Below are 18,438 nucleotides of genomic sequence, written 5' to 3'. Positions count from 1 at the left end.
ATAATTATGTTTCTGGATCTCTGTTGCACCACATAAAAGTACAAACACTTCATTTATTGTCTTGCGATATGAAGATGTACCACTACTCTAATATGAAAGTGCTTTTTTAGGTTCCTATGTGTATTTGATAGGACGGAGACATGTATTTCTTTACTGTATCAGGTATTCTAATTTACAAATTGACATGCATTCATGGCAAAAAAAACAACAACAACAAAAAAAAACAAATCCCAAACCAAACCTAATCCTACCTATGTTTATATTATTATATTAATTTATTAATAGAAGGAATATAGAAAAAAATGTTCATCATTGTTAGGCTTACTTTAACACCAGTTAGCAGGAGAAAACAATACAGCTTCCAGAAAAATTAGTTGTGCTTATATTCAAAGAAAGCAAGCAAGCAGGTCAAGCAAATGATATGTCAACCAAGTGTGCAGGCAAAATCTGTGCTTGCATACCCAGCTGTCAGGAAAAGTACCACACACTGGTCTGTACACAGAAAAAATCAGCTTTGCCAGTTCCAATATACAGTAACAAATAACAACAATAACCCATTTGAAACTGTCAGTACATTACACACTTTTCATCTATTTGTATTTTTGTAAAGAAAAATAGTTTAAAATTTTTAGAAAAAAAATTAGTGTTTGTTAAAATATAAAATTGGTATAAATATCGGTTGTTAAGTCTCTATATGCTAATTTCCACAACACAGGAAAATTTTTATGCCCAAATTCTAAGAATCTATCAAACAATACTAATAATCAGAGATGGACAGTATAAATTACAGTAGTGTTAGAGAAGATATGTTTGATACTATACAGAAATTTCTTGGTAACTTAATACTCTCCAGGAAACAAGAGTTATTTTCATTGTGTAAAGGAAGAATACAAGGACATACTGCATCTGACAAAACAAGTTCTGGACATCTTCTAGAGCCTTCTGACATGATTGAAATGGACTAGAGGTCAAGCTCTATTTTCAGGATAAATATTCATGTTTCATGTGATATACTGGACTGGAAGTTAGGCTTTAGCATGCCCGACAGGACTCTTAAATGCTTTGTGCAAAGAGCTTTGGAGAAGATGCAAGATTTAAAAATAACACAGATAAACTGCTGAACTGTTTTCCATACAAGTCCTTCAAAGTTGTGCAGACTTACAATATAAAGTTACCCTATGCACATCTGAAGTTAAACAAGCATAAGAACTGGAAATGGTTCAAATAATTGTCATGGTTTCCTGTAAACTATTCCACATTTATTCAATTTCCAGAAATTCAGCAAACATACTGCTAATAGGTATTTCTTTGGAATAAAATCACTATAGCGGGTCCTTCAGGAAAAAAAAAAAAACATATTTCAGACATATATGTTATGTGTAGCACAGGAGAAGGCTCATACCTTGTAATGTAAAATGATGCTTTTTCATTAAAATAAGAAAAGGGAACACAGCTTTGAGAGTAAAGGAATCGTGAATGTTGCTTGAAAATGTCTCCTTTGTTTCAAATTTTCATTACATCTATCAACCATAATTAAATCCACACCTGTCCTTATAAAATTTCTCATTGAGAAATAATACAGGATTGGTGGCCACGGACAGTGACTGCACCAGAAATAGTAAGTTTGGAGAAGTTGGGGCGGAGTGGAATATTAAGTAAAGCCTAACAAGGAAAACTGCGTATGATATGCACAAACTTAACGGATATGTGCATCTGGGCAGACTTGATTTTGAACTAGTGTGGCTTTTTTTTGTTTTTGTTTGGGTATTTTTTGTTTGTTTTGGTTTTGACTTTTTTTTTCCTGAGACATTTATACCAATTGTACACATCTGCTTCATTTCAAAATCCTGCTTATTTTAAAAAATAAGAATAGCATTCACATTAAAAGACCCCACAATCTGGTAACTGTATCAGTGATTGGTGAGGCATAGTGCAATTAAAGCAAAAATGTTTGCTTAAATTTGATTCTGCTTGAGGAACGAGAACACGCTTCAAACAACAACAAAAAGTTAGAGTAGGAGAATCCTTGACATGAAGCAAGGGCTGAATTTTTTGTTGTTGTTGTTCTGCTGCTCTGTTTTCTTTAAATAAATCAATGCTCTCAGTAATCATATTTTTACAGTCTTTAGAACTGTTAAGAAAAATTAATATGGGTTCCAGAATCTGTTCTAAACATGCAGGACCCTGAATTTATCTTTTTTCATCTCTGATCATTGATTTGTGAAGATGCAGATTAATTAACTTGCTACAAGATACTGGTGTTTTCTTGAACTCACAGAGAGGTTCAGCACTTTTGATACTTGAAGTTTTTCCTAGAGAAATGTACGCTTTCACAGACATCATGTTTTGTCAGTAGAATCTGTATAACAAAGATCAGGTCCTCTTTTTATCTATGCTCACTTTGATTAGTCTCAGACAGACCAATCTGCACCAGCGTATTTGTGGTACAAGGCAGTATCCAAGTTGCACAAGGTGGTGAGATAGCAGTAGGGCACAGCAGCATTCACGTCGCATTACAGCTGTGGGCTGAGCAGCTGGCTACTCATCAACACGTTCTAGCAAGTCAGACATTTCTATCCATGAGCAGGAGGCAGAGCAATGGCAGCACTCTAGCAAAACCTGCTGATTGCATTGTGGGCGAACCAAATACTAACACAAACATTCGTATTTCCCCAAGGAATTAATAGCTCTGCCCTGAGGCAGGCACAGGCATTTGATATCTAAGCAGCCATAAACTAAAACACAGCCTTAATAAACTGCCTTTGAATGAATTCAGAAACAAACCAAACATTCTTTCACATGCCTTTGAGAATAACTTTGGACAACTGATGGATACAGCTAAAAAGCTGGTGGAATCGAGCACACTCTTACCTAAACACACTCGCCCTGTTCCATCGAGTGTCAGCCCTTCCGGGCACTCGCAGTGGAATGAGCCTCTGCTGTTAACGCACCGCCCATTGGGACAAACCCCCGGGAAAACCTCACACTCATTTACATCTGTTGGGAAAACAAGAAGCTGAGTTATATTGCAACTGGAAGAAGACAGCTACAGCTTTATTGAGAATTTAAGCTACATGAAAGAAAGCAAGAGGCTTTCATCCATACTGTATTAGGGTCTGAACAGTGCTCTGAACAAGTGCCTGGCCTAGTCTCAAGGGACTCTTGCAAGATCTTCAAGTCATAGGGCACGAAGATGCCACATTCTCTTCTCTAAGACAAGATGATGGATGTGGCTGAGAAAAGCAAAATCTAAAGAGATCAAAGGTATTTTGAAGGAGCAATTCCATTTTGTTTGTATTATTTTGATATTCTCCAACAAACAGTGAAACATACCTTTTCCCAACAGTCAGTAACCGTTTGTGAAGGCATTCATCTCAGATTAACATGATTATGTATGACATAAACAACAACGTAATAAATCCCCTTTTATCTCATTTTGAAAGAAAAAAAAATGACATCAACAACTTCACCTTCACAGGTTATACCCTTCACTCTGGCAAATCCTCTTGAGCAAGCTGGGTCTGGAATCAAGCCAGAAAGATATATCACTGCTTTAGTATGACAGAAACACAGGAGTAAATAATTTAAAAATGAATGTATCTTCAGAATTCTCAAATAATTTGAAGGTACAGGGTAGTGAGTGCTCTAGCCTCAATCAAGAAAAGTACTGAGTCATATGTATTACTTAAAACAAGTGAATAGCTGAGGAAATTAAACAATTACTTTCCCATGTGCATTCCTTAGTGGAGATGAGAATCCTCAGCATCTCATTCTATCAGTCTCTGCACTCAGATGCAGCTGAAAGGTAAATTGCCTGTAAATTTGCCTGAAGATTTAAAACTTTAGTGATGCCAGTTATCACTAATGGCTTTTTTTCCCACTGCAGCTTAATAAAGGATCTGAGTAATAACATTATTTTAGGATATGCATGTAAAATGTAGTGTGATTTAGTGATATGAAAGATTGCTGAAATTTAATTAGTCAGAGAATATAAAATTAAATGGCAAAATGTACCCAGTCTGAGATAATTAGATCTCTAGATTACTGGGGTTTTATTAGTTTTACCAGTCTAACCTGACAGTGCTGCTTCCTGGAGTGCAAAGTAATATCTTGGCTTGATGCTGCGCTGCACAGTTAAGAGCTCAGTTGGATATTGTTTGCAACATGGTTGTTAGATGTGATACACGTGCCTAAAGTTACTGTTCCAATTAGAAATGAAAGGCTATAACATCCTGACACCGGTTCAGCTGCAAGTGGCATTATTCAAACCTTATGGGGAGAATGCATCACAGTATTTCTCCACAAACTAGAGCACACAGTGAACATTCCCGCTTCCAACTTCTAGACCTAACCTGTAATCTAATAGTAGTACTATTCTGCAATAAATAATTGTACATAATCTATGTATTTGAAAACAGATGAAAGAATTGTTAACAGCCCACAACATAAAAAGCCCTCAAGACTTTTACCAGATATTTCACTTTATTATTGTAAGTCTTTACTTCCCTACACCAATGCACAGTCCCTATGGAGATGAAACACATGTCATTAATAAAAGATTTATTCACATGTTATTTCCTAGTAACTTCAAAGCTATTAGAATGATCTCTGATGGTGGAGATTACAAATGATGCTAAATAAGAGAATTTTATTTTACTTTTTTTTTTGTGTGTCTGTGTGTGTTGTTTGTTTACTTGTTTTCTATACAGAAAATGATGAGAATCTATCTAGTGTTATTTCCTCTCTTCTTCCAAAAATGCAGGATATGAGGGCATACCTAATTCACACCGCTCACATGGGCTGCCCCAAGCTGCTCCTAAGGTAGCACAGCATTCAGATTTCAGTGTAGCACCATTGATGTTGACTTCACAGCGACTGTCTTGGATGTTAAGCCAGCAAGTCCCCTTCAGGCTATCTGCAGCGGAATAAAAAACGATACAGAATTGTCACAGCAAAACGAGTTGGCATACCATGTCCATGGCACCAGTAGACAGAGCACCAAGGGAGTGCAGACTTTGATCAGTGCAGTTTTCCATCAGTTATTTTGTACGTATTTTAGACTAGCAGTGGCAGAAAGAAATAGCACTATTACTACAAGGAACCAATAAAGCACACTGCTTGAGCCATTTTATAGCCCAGGTCTCACAGGTCTCAATGCTACCCAAGATCCTTCAGAAACTACAGTGTATTTATTTATTTGTTTATTCTGATAACTGATCAGTTTAAAATACAGAAGTTACAACAAAAGCAGGGATCATAACCTGTGACTCTCCCTTCCAACTGTCTACCTGAGCCACTGGTTTATGAAATCCAGGTGCTCTTGCCTCTCTCTCACTCAGGTAACCTTCAAGGAAAAAAAAAAAAACAACAAAAAAACCAACAACTTAAATATGTGGGGAATAGGGGTGTGCTATATTATTTTAGGGGTCTGAACATGCCTGTTAGGTTATAGTCGACTCTCTGTTCCTGAGGGCTCAGCTCCAGCACACCCACCTCGTGAAATCACAAACTAGATTGCCAGGCTGGGAAAGCAGACCAGCTCAGGGAAAATCCACTCCAGTAAGTGCCCAGGCACACCAGGCAGCACCTCCTGACTGACAGGCACTGAGCAGGGGGCAGATTTTCAGCCACAAGTGTTGTCTCTGCTGCCAGAAATCCTCTGGAATTCTTTTTTAGGTACTCAAATCTTCCATTCTTAAAACATGGTTTCAGTACCCAAGCCACTTATTAAAATGTTAGATCTTAAATCAGTTACATACTTTAGAAGTTGCACCTACAGCACCTCTGCTCTGTACCTTCACAATGTTACACTCAAATGGTACAGAATTTCTTGAAGCAGACAACAACCTTTGTGATCAGATAGCAAAAGCAGTCTGTAAAGATTTAACCCAGACTGGGACGTCAGCCTGGGTAAAGTTTAAATGCATGTGCATACACAGAGTTCAAAGCAAAGTAAGTGGCCCAGATAAATTTAATGAGATGACTAATGAAAGAGGAATAGGATTTGGTTTTAAGATTTATGTATAAGTACAAAAACCCAGACTATGTATAGGGTGCTGTTGATCAGTGTTACTAATACATCATGTTTAGGAACAATGTGCTTAAGATAGAATCATTTCAGCTTACTTTTTTCAAACAACTTCAACTTTTCAACAAAATTTTTGTGTTAGAAAATTATGTAGACTACAGAGACCATAACCCTTCTTTGGCTGAAGTAACTGGAAAAAAATTTGCCCAGGAATGTGACAGGAGCTGGCTCTAGAAACTCAGCAAGGTGCTTCAGTGTAAAACAGTTGTATTATTTAGGTTACTGTTGGTCTAAAACATGTAGGGCAGAACACTTAAGCAAGTGCACAAACTAACAAGGCATGTAGAAGCATGGAAAATGCATCTTTTCCACACCCTGATCAGCCTTAAACCAACATTCAAGACTTGGATTAACATAACAAGACTGAAGATGAAACCTCGACAGTCATTAGCTGGGTTGGCTCTTAACCAGTCATCAGATGGGCAAGTCCTTGTTCATCATATGTCCCAAATTCAGGGATCAACCTTGGGAGAAGGAATATAGGTTCTTCAGCTGCTCTTTTACACAACATCCAGCTTGTTGCCCATATTTTGATGATTCTGCTTTATGTTTTCAAAATGTAAATACTTCCATTGCTTTATTCACTAGAAGCTTCTTGAGCTCAATATTATTTATTTTTAGTAGCCAACTTTACAGGATGGAAAAAACAAACTAGTATCTCAAAAATCACTTAAACTACACAGATCAGCTGGTGACTTCTCTCACATCAGCTGCATCTATATTACCCCGCCAAAGTCTGCTTGTCTTATCTTTTTCAGTCCATGAGTTGATTTCCTTTATTTTACATAATCTCTCTTGTCCAGAAAAAAAAAATCTACTATGGACAGTAACTGTGACTTTTGCTTTGGTTAAAAAGCTATTATCCAGCATCAAAGCATTCTTTCTGGTTTTTGCATCTCTTTGATTCTGACTTGAAGAAGAATATATGCATTCTACAGGCAGATGGCAGCCTACTGATTATGCAATGTATGAATTCCACAAATCTTGACTAAAACATGAATAAAAAGCATATATTAAGTGCATATTTCAAAAAGCACAAATGGCAGTATCCCTACTATATGTGCAATTCCCAAAATGGCAACGCAACACTTGTATAACTGACAGATTATTTCAAAAACAATTTCACATTTTTCCTCTAAGGCTGCAGACTCAATACTGCAAACGCCGTCAGTGTGCAAGCAAAATAAATGCAATATACATCAGCATTTTTTGCTGAATGCTTTTATTGTAACTGCTGAACTAACAATCCTCATTTGCTGGAGGTTTGATCTTAAATTTGAGTGCAAATCTTGTGACTTGAATTTGAGCAAGTCATTTTTTCTCTAACTAGAAAGGTTCAAAGAAGGAGGCAAATGGTTCATGCCTGTACTCAACCTCTACAGATAATATGGATACAAATGGCTAAAGCCACCTGGTTCTCCAGCCTTGAGGATGAGCAGACTGAGCAAAAGAACCAGAGGAAGTGACAAACTGAAGTCTTCTGTCCACAAACTGTCTAAAGAAGGCCATATAATCTCTCCATATAAAAGCAGTCTGATATGTCCACAAGATGGTAAAAATCAGCAATAACACCAACAAACACATTGGAGAAATAAATTGTAAAACCAAATTAACAGTGATGTTATGTTAACCCCTTCTTATTCTAATATTGTTGTTATGTGCCTTTATTTTAAAATTTTGTGCCATTTTTAAGTTCGATAACTTTAATCATCATCGAGAGAAAGAGAGAGAGAAAAAAGAAAAAGCAAGAAAGAGAGAGAGAGAGAGAAGGAGAGAGAGAAAGAAGGAGAGAAAGAAAAAAACCTCTAAAATGTAAGACTGATTGTGATTCTGATACGAGAGCAAATCTGAAATTAAAGAAAAACTAGAGAAGGGTCATAATCTGTCATTACTGTACTTTGATCATTCTTATAAGAATGCAACACATGCCTGAAGTACAGCATTTATTTTAGCCATACATTTATGTTTTGTCATATGCTTTTCGTATCTGATGCTACAGGAAAGCTTTACAGGAACAATCTGCTAAAAAAGTAAGGCAAATACATTCAATCTAAAAGTCTTTCACTGCAGTGGTAATGGGGAAAAAAACCCTTGCTTTACTGTGGAGATGTAAAATGACTTACGCACGACAAGAGCATTTGCAAGATTTTCACACAGTAAAGTACCTGTAACTTCCAACCCCTTACTCACTTTTCAATAATCCAGTCTGCCCTCCTCTCTTCACTACCAATTCCAAAGGAAATTTTGCCAAGGTATAAAATCATACAACTGGGCTCTATCAGTATAAATCTGTATGCCTGGCATTAGCTATACTTCTGATCCTTCTTTCTTAACATATTCTCCCCTGTGGTACAGAAAACTCTTCCTGAGATAACTGTGGTCAACAACAACAAAAAAAATAAATTATTAGGCTTCCAGTATATAGATGGCTCCTATTCTTCACTTTTTATCTGATTGTTCAGGTATTTTTTTCTTTACATTTTATGTTACTTATCATTAATATTCAGGCCAAATGGAACATCTCGTGTGAAACATTCCAATGGAAATAATTTGCAAAGTAAATCCAGAACATTGTTACAATTAGGCCCCTAGTGAATTTGTAGCACCTTTGGATGTGGAAATACAAGGAGAATAAAGACAAGCAGTAGAAAAAACGTAAGTTAGTCTAGTCAAGAAATACCAAGATATTAGCACAATGCAAAAAAAGAACAAAGCAAATACAAAATTTTACTGGCTAGTGATGCTACAAGGAAATCTAAGAGAAGACCTAGGCACAAAAGTAACATTCACTTCAAAAACATATTGGGGCATATATGGGCTCAATTGTTAAACGGGAACTTGTGTCTTTGCATTCAATTTCCTATCTAAGAAAATCTTGGCAAGGCAAGAAAGTTGAACCAAGGACACCAGACAAATCCATCTTAAAATAAAAGAAACATTTAAAATTAGCACCATGCAGTTACGACACTCAAATCCAATTTATCCCACATATCCTACAATGACTTCAATTATGTTACACATATAAGATGAAACAATGGCAGCTTGTGATCACCTGAGAAGTACACGTCTCCAATCCTTTGAGCTTTATTGGAAAGGCAAGAAAAAAACATCAATGAATGGTTTCCAAAGATAATACCAACAACATCTTGCAGACAACTGTTGCTGCTAGTTCTAGTAAAATCTGCGCAGTGCTTTGCTGTTTTTTCAATGCAACAGATTCCTCAGAGGGTGCTAAGATTATTTATTTATGTAAATATATATTTTGTGTATGTATATATGTAAAACCAGGACAATACTCATGTGTTTGCTCCAGAGGCAGTGATCTGGAAAAACTCAGATCTCTCTTACCTTTACCAGCTTCCTGCAAAAGAGGTAAAGTAAGAAATTGTGCTATAATGAAAAAGTCATTAATGTCTTCTTATAGCTAGGGAAGTCAGTCTTCACAATCCATGAAGGGTGTTCTGAACTGATGAGATGTGCTTTCCTATCATTATTTGAGTTCATGTTCCTCCAGATTTACTTGCTTTCTTGTCCCAGATTTAAAAGTGGCCAAAGAACCGAGTGACAATTTCAGCTTCGGAGTTTTTCAACTACCAGGCTAATCACCTTCAGCTTTACTCAGAATCTCATTCTTCCAACGGACAAGATAATTCCTATTAAGACACTCTTTCCCACCAATTGATACCTGCATTTCACCACTTTTGCCATCATTTGGACATCCTCATGAATTATGCTTCTCTCAGTTTTTTCCTGCTTCCATGGAAATAATTAAATGAGTATGTGATTCTTTAGTCTTACTTACAGAACCAGACATATTGTCTGTTATCATGGGGAAATTATCTAAATGAATTCTTTTCTTGCTTTATTAATCAATATGATCAATGTTTTCCAAGTTATTAAGAAAAGGGAAAATAACGTAAGGAAACACTCACCAATACATATCAGTCCTGTAGAGTCCAACTTGCTGCCAGGTGAACATTCACAATTGAAAGATCCAAGATTGTTCCTACAGGCACCATTGACACATGGGCTGCTTTCACATTCATTTATATCTACAATCCAGAAACAAAAGACACTGTTAGAACTACAATCTGCTTCTAGAAAATATTACACAGTATAAATTCCACTGTGGACCATTATTCACCAAGACTGCCTGCTATATTAGTACCCCCCCTGCTCCTCTCAGCATAATATTCAAAAGATATAGGGAAAGGCAGGTAGTATGTATGTGCGTATGTATAGGAGAGCATATTGTGAAAGTGTTAATTAAATGGCTCTTTTTTACAAAGATAGAAATTTCCAACAATTAGGACTATAAAGTTTTCCAGCATCAATTATAACTGTCCTGTAAGAAAATAAAACGCTTTTTTCGTAGAATGCAATGCCTTCCCATCCACAACATGCAGTGCACTAATAAAAGCCTTATTGTTTCTGTCATTCATGGCTCCATGTAGGCTTTGGAAGAATTCATAAAACCCTGTCAGAAGCAAAATATCACAAAGCTGGCTGTGATTCTCTAGTTCTGGAATGCATTCAAGAAGTAGGAGTCAAAGTTGGAACACTGTAAATCGTACTTCCGTCTAGCCCCTAACTCCTTCTATTTATTACCCTTGTGAATTTTTCAAGCCTGTTCACATGTAAGAATAGGACCTCTGAAAACAGTACTATTTGCTGGTTATTTTCTTTTAAAGTGAAATTGATTTTAAGGTTAAAACAATAATGGCAAATTCGTTCAAAGAACATTTGCAGATGCATATCCACCATTTCTTCCTCAACTCAACCAATTTAACTTTTTGATTTGGGTCCTGAACCAAGCCATACATTCTAATCCAACTTGGTAGTTCCTTTGGTAGCCCAGAAATAAAACTGGTTAGTGCTTGCTTATATTTTCTAGTAGTGCTTGAGGAATAATGTCATATCTATAAACTAAAACAGTGTGAATTAAATTAATTATAAATTAATGCAGGATCTAGTTAAAACAAATTGGTTCTTTACACAACAGGCAGAGAAACTGGGAACCCTTGCCCTGTGATGCTGAAAGTCTGCACTAATCAATGTTGGTCTGGAAAAGTTCATGGAAGATAAATTCACTAAGGTCTGTATAAGGCAAAGATCCTACTTCTGGTGTCAGAGGTCCCTGGACCACAGCTGTTGGAGACTGAAAAAGTATCTTTGGAAAGCAATGTTGTATACTTGCTCTGCTGCGGGTCAGAATGATCTTTGATCAGTATCTGCATTTATGTCTTTGCTTTTATGCAGATATGATTCTCTGTCCAGTCAGCTGCAAGTGCTCTACCCTGCTTTTAGCTAAGATGCAACTTCAGAGAAGTTTCTGTGAGGGACCAGGCATAATCTGTGCCACAGAATCTTCAAGACTTTTGGACACGAAAAATAGTCTTTACTGAGCAAAATCAGGCTTCCAACTTGACCACACCTTAGCACATTTTCAGAGTAAAGAAGCACTATCCTGACACAAATGCTACTCAAGAAATTTCAAGCTGCAAGAGCAGAAAGGACCATCAGCTTTTTAAAGAAAAAAAGGTCACAAGGTTTGCATGTTTCTAAATATACAAATTAACATTTTATTGGAAATGAACAAAAAGCTTTGTCTGAATTTTTTAAAGGCAAAATAAAAATCTAGTCTGTCTCAGACACCCAATGAAAAAGATTACAGGTGAAGTGCTTGAAGATTGCTGCAGCTATTTATAGCTGAAAACAAGGGATTTTCATGTCAAGTGTCCCACAGTTTTAACAGCTGGCAGCCCAATCCCACACACGTTCACACATCCACAACCAATGTGCAGGACAAGACACTGTAATAAGGAGATGCCATATTCAGAATATTAAAAAAAATGCATTAAACTTAAAATACAACACATTTATAGAGGCAATATCATCTTGTAATTCCTGTATTTAGTTCTCATTGTTAGCAAGTTAGGTTTAGAATTTATTTTCTTCTAGGAAAACACATCTTGTATTTCAGGTTTTCAGAGTTAACAAGAAACCCAAACCTATCAAAAACTGGTTGAGGGCTACACTTGGACAGTGTCCCCAAAGCTACAACCAAAGATAAGTGAGTAAGTGGAAACTGAGGGGCTAAGATATCTAGAGGTCAACACCTCATGACGACTGAAGCAGCTCTCTTGACTTCATGGGCCATGTTATCCATTCTCTGCCCAAAGACAGTGAAAGAGGAGAAAAAAACTCAAACTGAACGCACGAGAGAGCAAAAACAGGGAAGAACAGAAAGACGATACATCATTGTCAGAGCTGACCACTTTCTATACTGCGAGAACTGCCTGCCAATTTCAAGCCAAAGTCAGATGATCTAGTCTAAATCTTCACTCAAATTTGCATCAAACCTTATTTGGCAAAACAGCTGACTCAATCTGCCAGGTTGCTGCTGTCCACAGGGGACATTTCTCTTCATCCTTCCTCCTCCTTCCTCTCCCAATCTCAGTTTCTACCATTATCAAGCACCAGTGACAGCCCCTCACTGATCTCACAGACAAATAGTCACTTTCTGTCTTCTGAGATGAGAACAGCAGAAGCTGGTCGACAAGACTGTGGGTGAGGGAAGATGTATCACAGAACCAGACTCTTCCACATTTCTCTTTACCCTAGTGCATGGTAAGGCATACTCATCCCATTTCTCTCTACAGAGCAGAAAGAGGGAGAGCAGCTTTCACTGAGGATGGGGTATCCATATCTGGAGGCATTAACTTCTGGTCATCTATAAATCAACCATGTGACTATGCCCTAGGCCTCTAACCCTGAAAAAAACAGTTTGTTACTTTCTGCTTTTGACAGGATTCAACACTATGCTAGGAAAAAAAGAAACAAACAAACAAAAGAAACAAAACCCAAATCAAATTATTTTGGGCATCAACAAGTTTGTAATATTGCATTGGCTTCTTTTCCAAAACTACCATTCAGGAAAAAAAAAAAAAAGGATGAATGCATTTCAGCATTAGTGCTCTGCTGAAACAGTGAAAAAAGTATCATATGCACAATTTAAACAAACACCAAAAATTGTTTCCATGCACCTTACAAGGTAATTTTAACAAGAATGAGAAAGAAATCAAATTGATTTTAATACTGTTTTATATTTTAAAATGAAAGCCAATGTGTTTGAAAATATTAATCAGGGTTTTTTTAAAAAACAATTTCTTAAGTGAGTGTAAGTTGTAAATATCAGAGAAACAAAAATTGAAACAGTCCACTGTACATTCCTGGAAATGAACTTCAAAGCACATCTGGTTTATGTTTAGCTAGTTATGTCACTGGAAATACAATTTAAAACCACAGAATTTGTTGTAAAAATATCAGCTTTCACAGCCTCTGGAGCTTTGAACAATGCCCCGACTCCCGACAACAAATCGAAAAAAATTTCAGTTGAGCTATAAATGGGAAGAGTGAAGAGTTTTCTTGTTTCTTCACAGTTACTAATGAGAGTCATATTAATTACAAATATATGTGTGAGTAATAAGCATCGGAGCATTTTCAAAGCACAACACAGAGCTTCTAGCCATGGAAGTTTTTTACAGCTAGTGAACTTCTAACTCCAAACCGAATTACGTAGTGCTTCTTTGAAAGCAGAATGTGGACAGACAGAGAAATTTATTTCTCTACTGCCAACCCACTCAACATTAGAAAAAATGTAATACATTTAATAGGTTCTATGCACAGTTTTATGCCAAACCTCTCCTGATAAATTTAAGTATCATCTAAATATGAGATTCAAGATGACAAATCCTTCTTGATCTATGTATACAAGTTAATGTTGACAATAATATTGAAAGGAATTGAAAATCCTTCAATATTCTGCTGTACAGACAACAAAAATTTTAGGGTGATAACAATAAACTATGCTCAGAAACAAAATAATCTTACAAATCTGAAGTTTCAGTTATCAGTTGTTTTTTGTTCTTGTTTTTTTCTAAATGAGAAAACAGCATTTTTTTCCTTCCATTAACAAAAAGCTTTATTATTTCAAATATTACTGTGGCATTCACGCCCAATCACAAGCTCATTGTTCAAAGTTCAGCAGACATACAGAAATATGAAATACAGCCAAGAGAAGCACAGCCAGATTTATTCTATGAAGGTGGCCATGTCATAGAATCATAGAATGGTTTGGGTTGGACAGGACCTTAATGATCAACTGCCATGGGCAGGGACACTTTCTGCTAGACCAAGTTGCCCAAAGCCCCATCCAACCTGGCCTTGAACACTTCCAAGGATGGGGCATCCACAACTTTTTTGGGCAACCTGTTCTAGTGCCTCAGTGCCGTCATGGTGAAGAATTTCCTCTAATCTCAGTCTACTCTCTTTCAGTTTAAAGCCATTACCCCTTGTCCTATCTCTTCATGTCCTTGTAGGTTCCCTGTAGGTACTGGCAAGCTGCTATAAGGTCTCCCTGGAGCCTTCTCTTCTCCACGCTGAACAACGCCAACTCTCTTTGCTTGTATTCACATGAGAGGTGATCCAACCCTCCTCAAGTCATCCTCAGAGTCCTTCTCTGAACTCGCCTCAACATGTTCATGTCCTTATGTTAGCAGCTCCAGAGCTGGATGAAATACTCCAGGTGGGGTCTTATGAGAGCAGAGTAGAGGAGCAGCATTGCCTCCCTCAACCTGCTGGTCGCACTTCTTTTGATGCAGCCCGGGATACAGCTGGCTCTCTGAGCTTTGAGTGCACATCGCTTGGTCATATTGAGTTTCTCATCAACAAACACCCCCTTTTCAATCACAAGCTAAACCTGATACCACCATGAAAGGGAGATAAGACAGGGACAGATCTATTCTTTTTTAGGATCTTTTTGAATATCAAGTAATACTCCTTCATTAGTCTTTGCAGGAGTCACAATACAAATACTGCAAATACGTACAGAAGCGTGTTCTTTTATGTATATCTAAAAAGAAATGTTAAAAAAATAAAACAACAGTAAATGCATTAATTAAAATCTCACCAAACCCACCACACAGAAACCCAAGCAGCCTTACTTAATAAGCCTGAATGATCACCTCAGTAATTATTCTTTCACAAGAAAATAGATTTTAATTTATGTAATAACTAGCTTAAATAAGGTGTGTGTGCATTTTCTACCTCATGCTCAGGCTGGCTTGAGTCGTGAAATATCTCAGTTCCTGTATTACTGGATGACTGTCAGACACTCTAACATGTTAGTTTGAGTAAATCATACTGGTTCTTTATTAATATTTTTAGAATTCATTCATAAATTGGTAATTTGGGGAATGCATCTAATTCCCTTAGACAAAACCTAAAAGTAGTGACATTACTTAGAAAAACGCACTAAGGTGCAATTAGGAGGGGACATGCCTGCCATTTGGATTTCTGCAAGTATCTTTTCTTCATATACTTTCCTGTGAACCCTATTTTATCTTAACTGTAACTTTTTTTTTTTTTTTAATACTATGGTTTGCAGTCAGTATCAGCTGGCAATGCTATCTAAAGAAATCACCCTCTTCTCAATGAACTATTAATTCAAATGAACAATTAAATTCATTTCCATTCTAGGACAATAGTCCCTCATTCTCTTCTCCACTTACAGCCTCCTCACAAACAAAACGAGATAAGATTTGGTTCACTATATCATGATCCCCAAATTTCTTCTAGCACAAGAGAAAACACTGCATTGATGATAAAAATGTCCAGAAGACAGGAAAGATCACTTTTTTCCCCAAGGCTGTGGTGGCTCAATGAGACCATGAAACCAAATTTTTGTTGTTGTCAAATCCTAATTTCAAGCCTTTATATTAATATTACTCTTATTATTATAATTAAAACAAATTTACATTTTATATTTGAAAAGCTATATAAATTTTATTTCAATAATTTTGGCTAGGTTGTTTGAATTCTGGCATCTCATTCGTCTACCATTTGGTCAGTCTTATGCTTTGAAGTTGATGGCTTTGTCATCCTAGTAATGAACTCCTATTCTGTTTTTTCTATCTAGAAGAATCCTTAAGACACGTGCAAACTAGGACACACTGCAAGCCTTTTTCACAGCTAGAAATCTTTGAGTGCATGGAAACTTAACATATAACCAGACCCTGAATAATAAATTTCACCTGTGCATTGTGTATAAATACTAGGCACTGAGACAACTTCCTAGAGAGAGCACTATAAATCCATGAGCGCATGATGTAAGAAAAGCCCTAATCTGAACAAGTGCTACTGATTTGTAACATACAGGGACAGAAAGAATTTTAACTTTTAAAAGTGACCTCTGAAACACACATGTACTAAAATATAAAGGAACATAATTTCTTTTGAACAGTAAGGGTGAAGAGGTGAATGAGTTGATACTGCCAGAATTTAAAACATTTCGTGAGATGTTTTGAATGCAAACACATGTTAACTTTCCAAACAGTTGGACACATTCAAACCACTATTGCCTCCTCCCCATGTTGCTTGGTTCCCCTTCTCTGCTGAAAACGGGCAAAGAGCACAGGAGTGCTCCTCACCTGTTTCGGTGCAAAGACAGCCCATCCAGCATGTGCTGCGGAGGAGACGGTTTCAGTTAACCTGACTGATCTTAAACAGCAAGAATGGTTTACAGAGTGCTTCCACTTTCCTTGCTATGTGTTTGTTTAGCTGTGTGGCAGCAACTTCTGTCTGATCAGTAATAACAAGCAGCTGAGGAAAATAATGTCTTCCACTGCTTCAGACAAATCTGGATGAAAACATTTGTTCACATAATAGTTATTCCATAGCAAAGAAATACAGCTTCCCCATCGCTCACTCAAATGCAAGAATATTTACTATGAAAACTTTCTAATGATAACAAATATTGAGATTTACAGATCATGGAACCAAATAGAAAATAAAGCAAAGACCAGTGAAATTCTACTACACTAAATATTAATTAAAAATTGAGGCAAAAGCTAACGCTTCTATTTTGACTTTTTCATACAGCCTTAATTTTTTTATAATTAAAACTTCTCATTGGTTTCAGCTGTGTAACATTTTCATTGCCTTAATATCTGTGTTCATTAGTAATATAAGAAAGCAATTTTGATTATACTGTAAAAATAATGGACAATTTTAGTACCACCAGGCAGTAATATCCAGATCCTGGAATTCAGGCATCACATAAAGCATCGCAAATACCAAAATTTGATCTAGAATTAACTATTGCCAGAGGCTGAATGGAGAAAATAAAGCAGAGACTCTGTGATCAAAGCAGATACATTTACCTAAATGACAGACTAGGTGTCCCTGCTACATGACCAGAAGCAAGAATATATTCATGTTTATTCCAGCTTAAATATGTTTTATCTAAGGAAATGAAAACATTTTCATATAAAAATGAACTGATTAATTCGAAAGAAATTCAATGGCAGGACCCAACACTAAAAATTACTACAGAGAAATTTCAGAGGATTTACACAATATCTTAGTTCTGTCTTTTCCTCTGATATTCGTCACCACTCTGAATCTCTTGTTATCATTTAGCTTTAACATTAGTTAATAAGCAATAAAATTCACACAACTTGCAGATTTTTCACCTTCACATGTGTCTGTCTCAGCGCTGAATACATAACCCTTTGGACAAGTGCAGGTGTAGCTTCCAGGGGTGTTTCGACAGAGACCATTATCACATAGCAGCCCGTTCACTGAACATTCATCAATGTCTGCAAAAAGATGAAGTAGGACATATCAATGAATGCAAATGCCAAGAGATGTCTTCACCTCAACAAGAAGCCCATGTTGCTTCCTGGAGCAATAATTATGTTGCTGGATATGCAGTTTTCTACAACAGTGACTGAGCAACGAAAAATGCCAATTCTTTTCAGATTCTCTTTACCAAAAAATCTAGTCCGCTTCTAATTTTTTTTCATTAGCAGCCTCTAAAAATAGTTCATGGTTAGTTCTAAAATTATAATTACATTTTCCTAGAAAGTCCTTGGGATATCTGTCAGTTGTGTGACTATGTCACCATGACAACTTCATGAAAGTCTATTTGCTTTGAAACCAGCATTTTTTTAAAACAATCAAATAATGGTGTTAGATTACCATTCTAGCCCCGTTTTATAGGCAAACATTGATTTTGTTATCCATGAAGTGAATGTAAGTGTCAAAATCAAAATTGTACAGTGAATGTGTGGCAGACATCTCAAGAGTACACATGTATCTCCCCTTCAGAGGTATATTGTAGTAAAAAAACCCCTATCATTAAGACCAGGTTATCAAGCACCCTGCATAGGGAAGCCACATAAATTAACATCACTCTCTGAACTTCTCTTACGCTAAGTGCAAATAATGCTAATATAAAGCAATCAGTCTTCCTCATTGACCTACTGTTTATTTTTTAATAGGAAAAA

The 18,438-nt window shown here is 36.6% G+C and overlaps 1 protein-coding gene across 1 annotated transcript in view; it reads right to left on the bottom strand.

Moving 5' to 3' along the window:
- FBN2 (fibrillin 2) overlaps positions 1-18,438 on the bottom strand; it is a gene marked incomplete at both ends in the record, with an annotated part of 157,449 nt that overhangs the window by 64,333 nt on the left and 74,678 nt on the right. Inside the window, 5 exons of the mRNA XM_080362871.1 lie at positions 2,872-2,997; positions 3,471-3,521; positions 4,778-4,915; positions 10,021-10,140; positions 17,623-17,748. Coding sequence (XP_080218997.1) covers positions 2,872-2,997; positions 3,471-3,521; positions 4,778-4,915; positions 10,021-10,140; positions 17,623-17,748 — 561 coding nt within the window. The remainder of the gene's footprint in view (positions 1-2,871; positions 2,998-3,470; positions 3,522-4,777; positions 4,916-10,020; positions 10,141-17,622; positions 17,749-18,438) is intronic.

Source organism: Nesoenas mayeri (assembly GCF_963082525.1).
Source record: "Nesoenas mayeri genome assembly, chromosome: Z".
NCBI lineage: Eukaryota > Metazoa > Chordata > Aves > Columbiformes > Columbidae > Nesoenas > Nesoenas mayeri.
The sequence above is the reverse complement of the archived record's forward strand: the minus strand, read 5'-3'. Positions and strand labels throughout refer to the sequence as shown.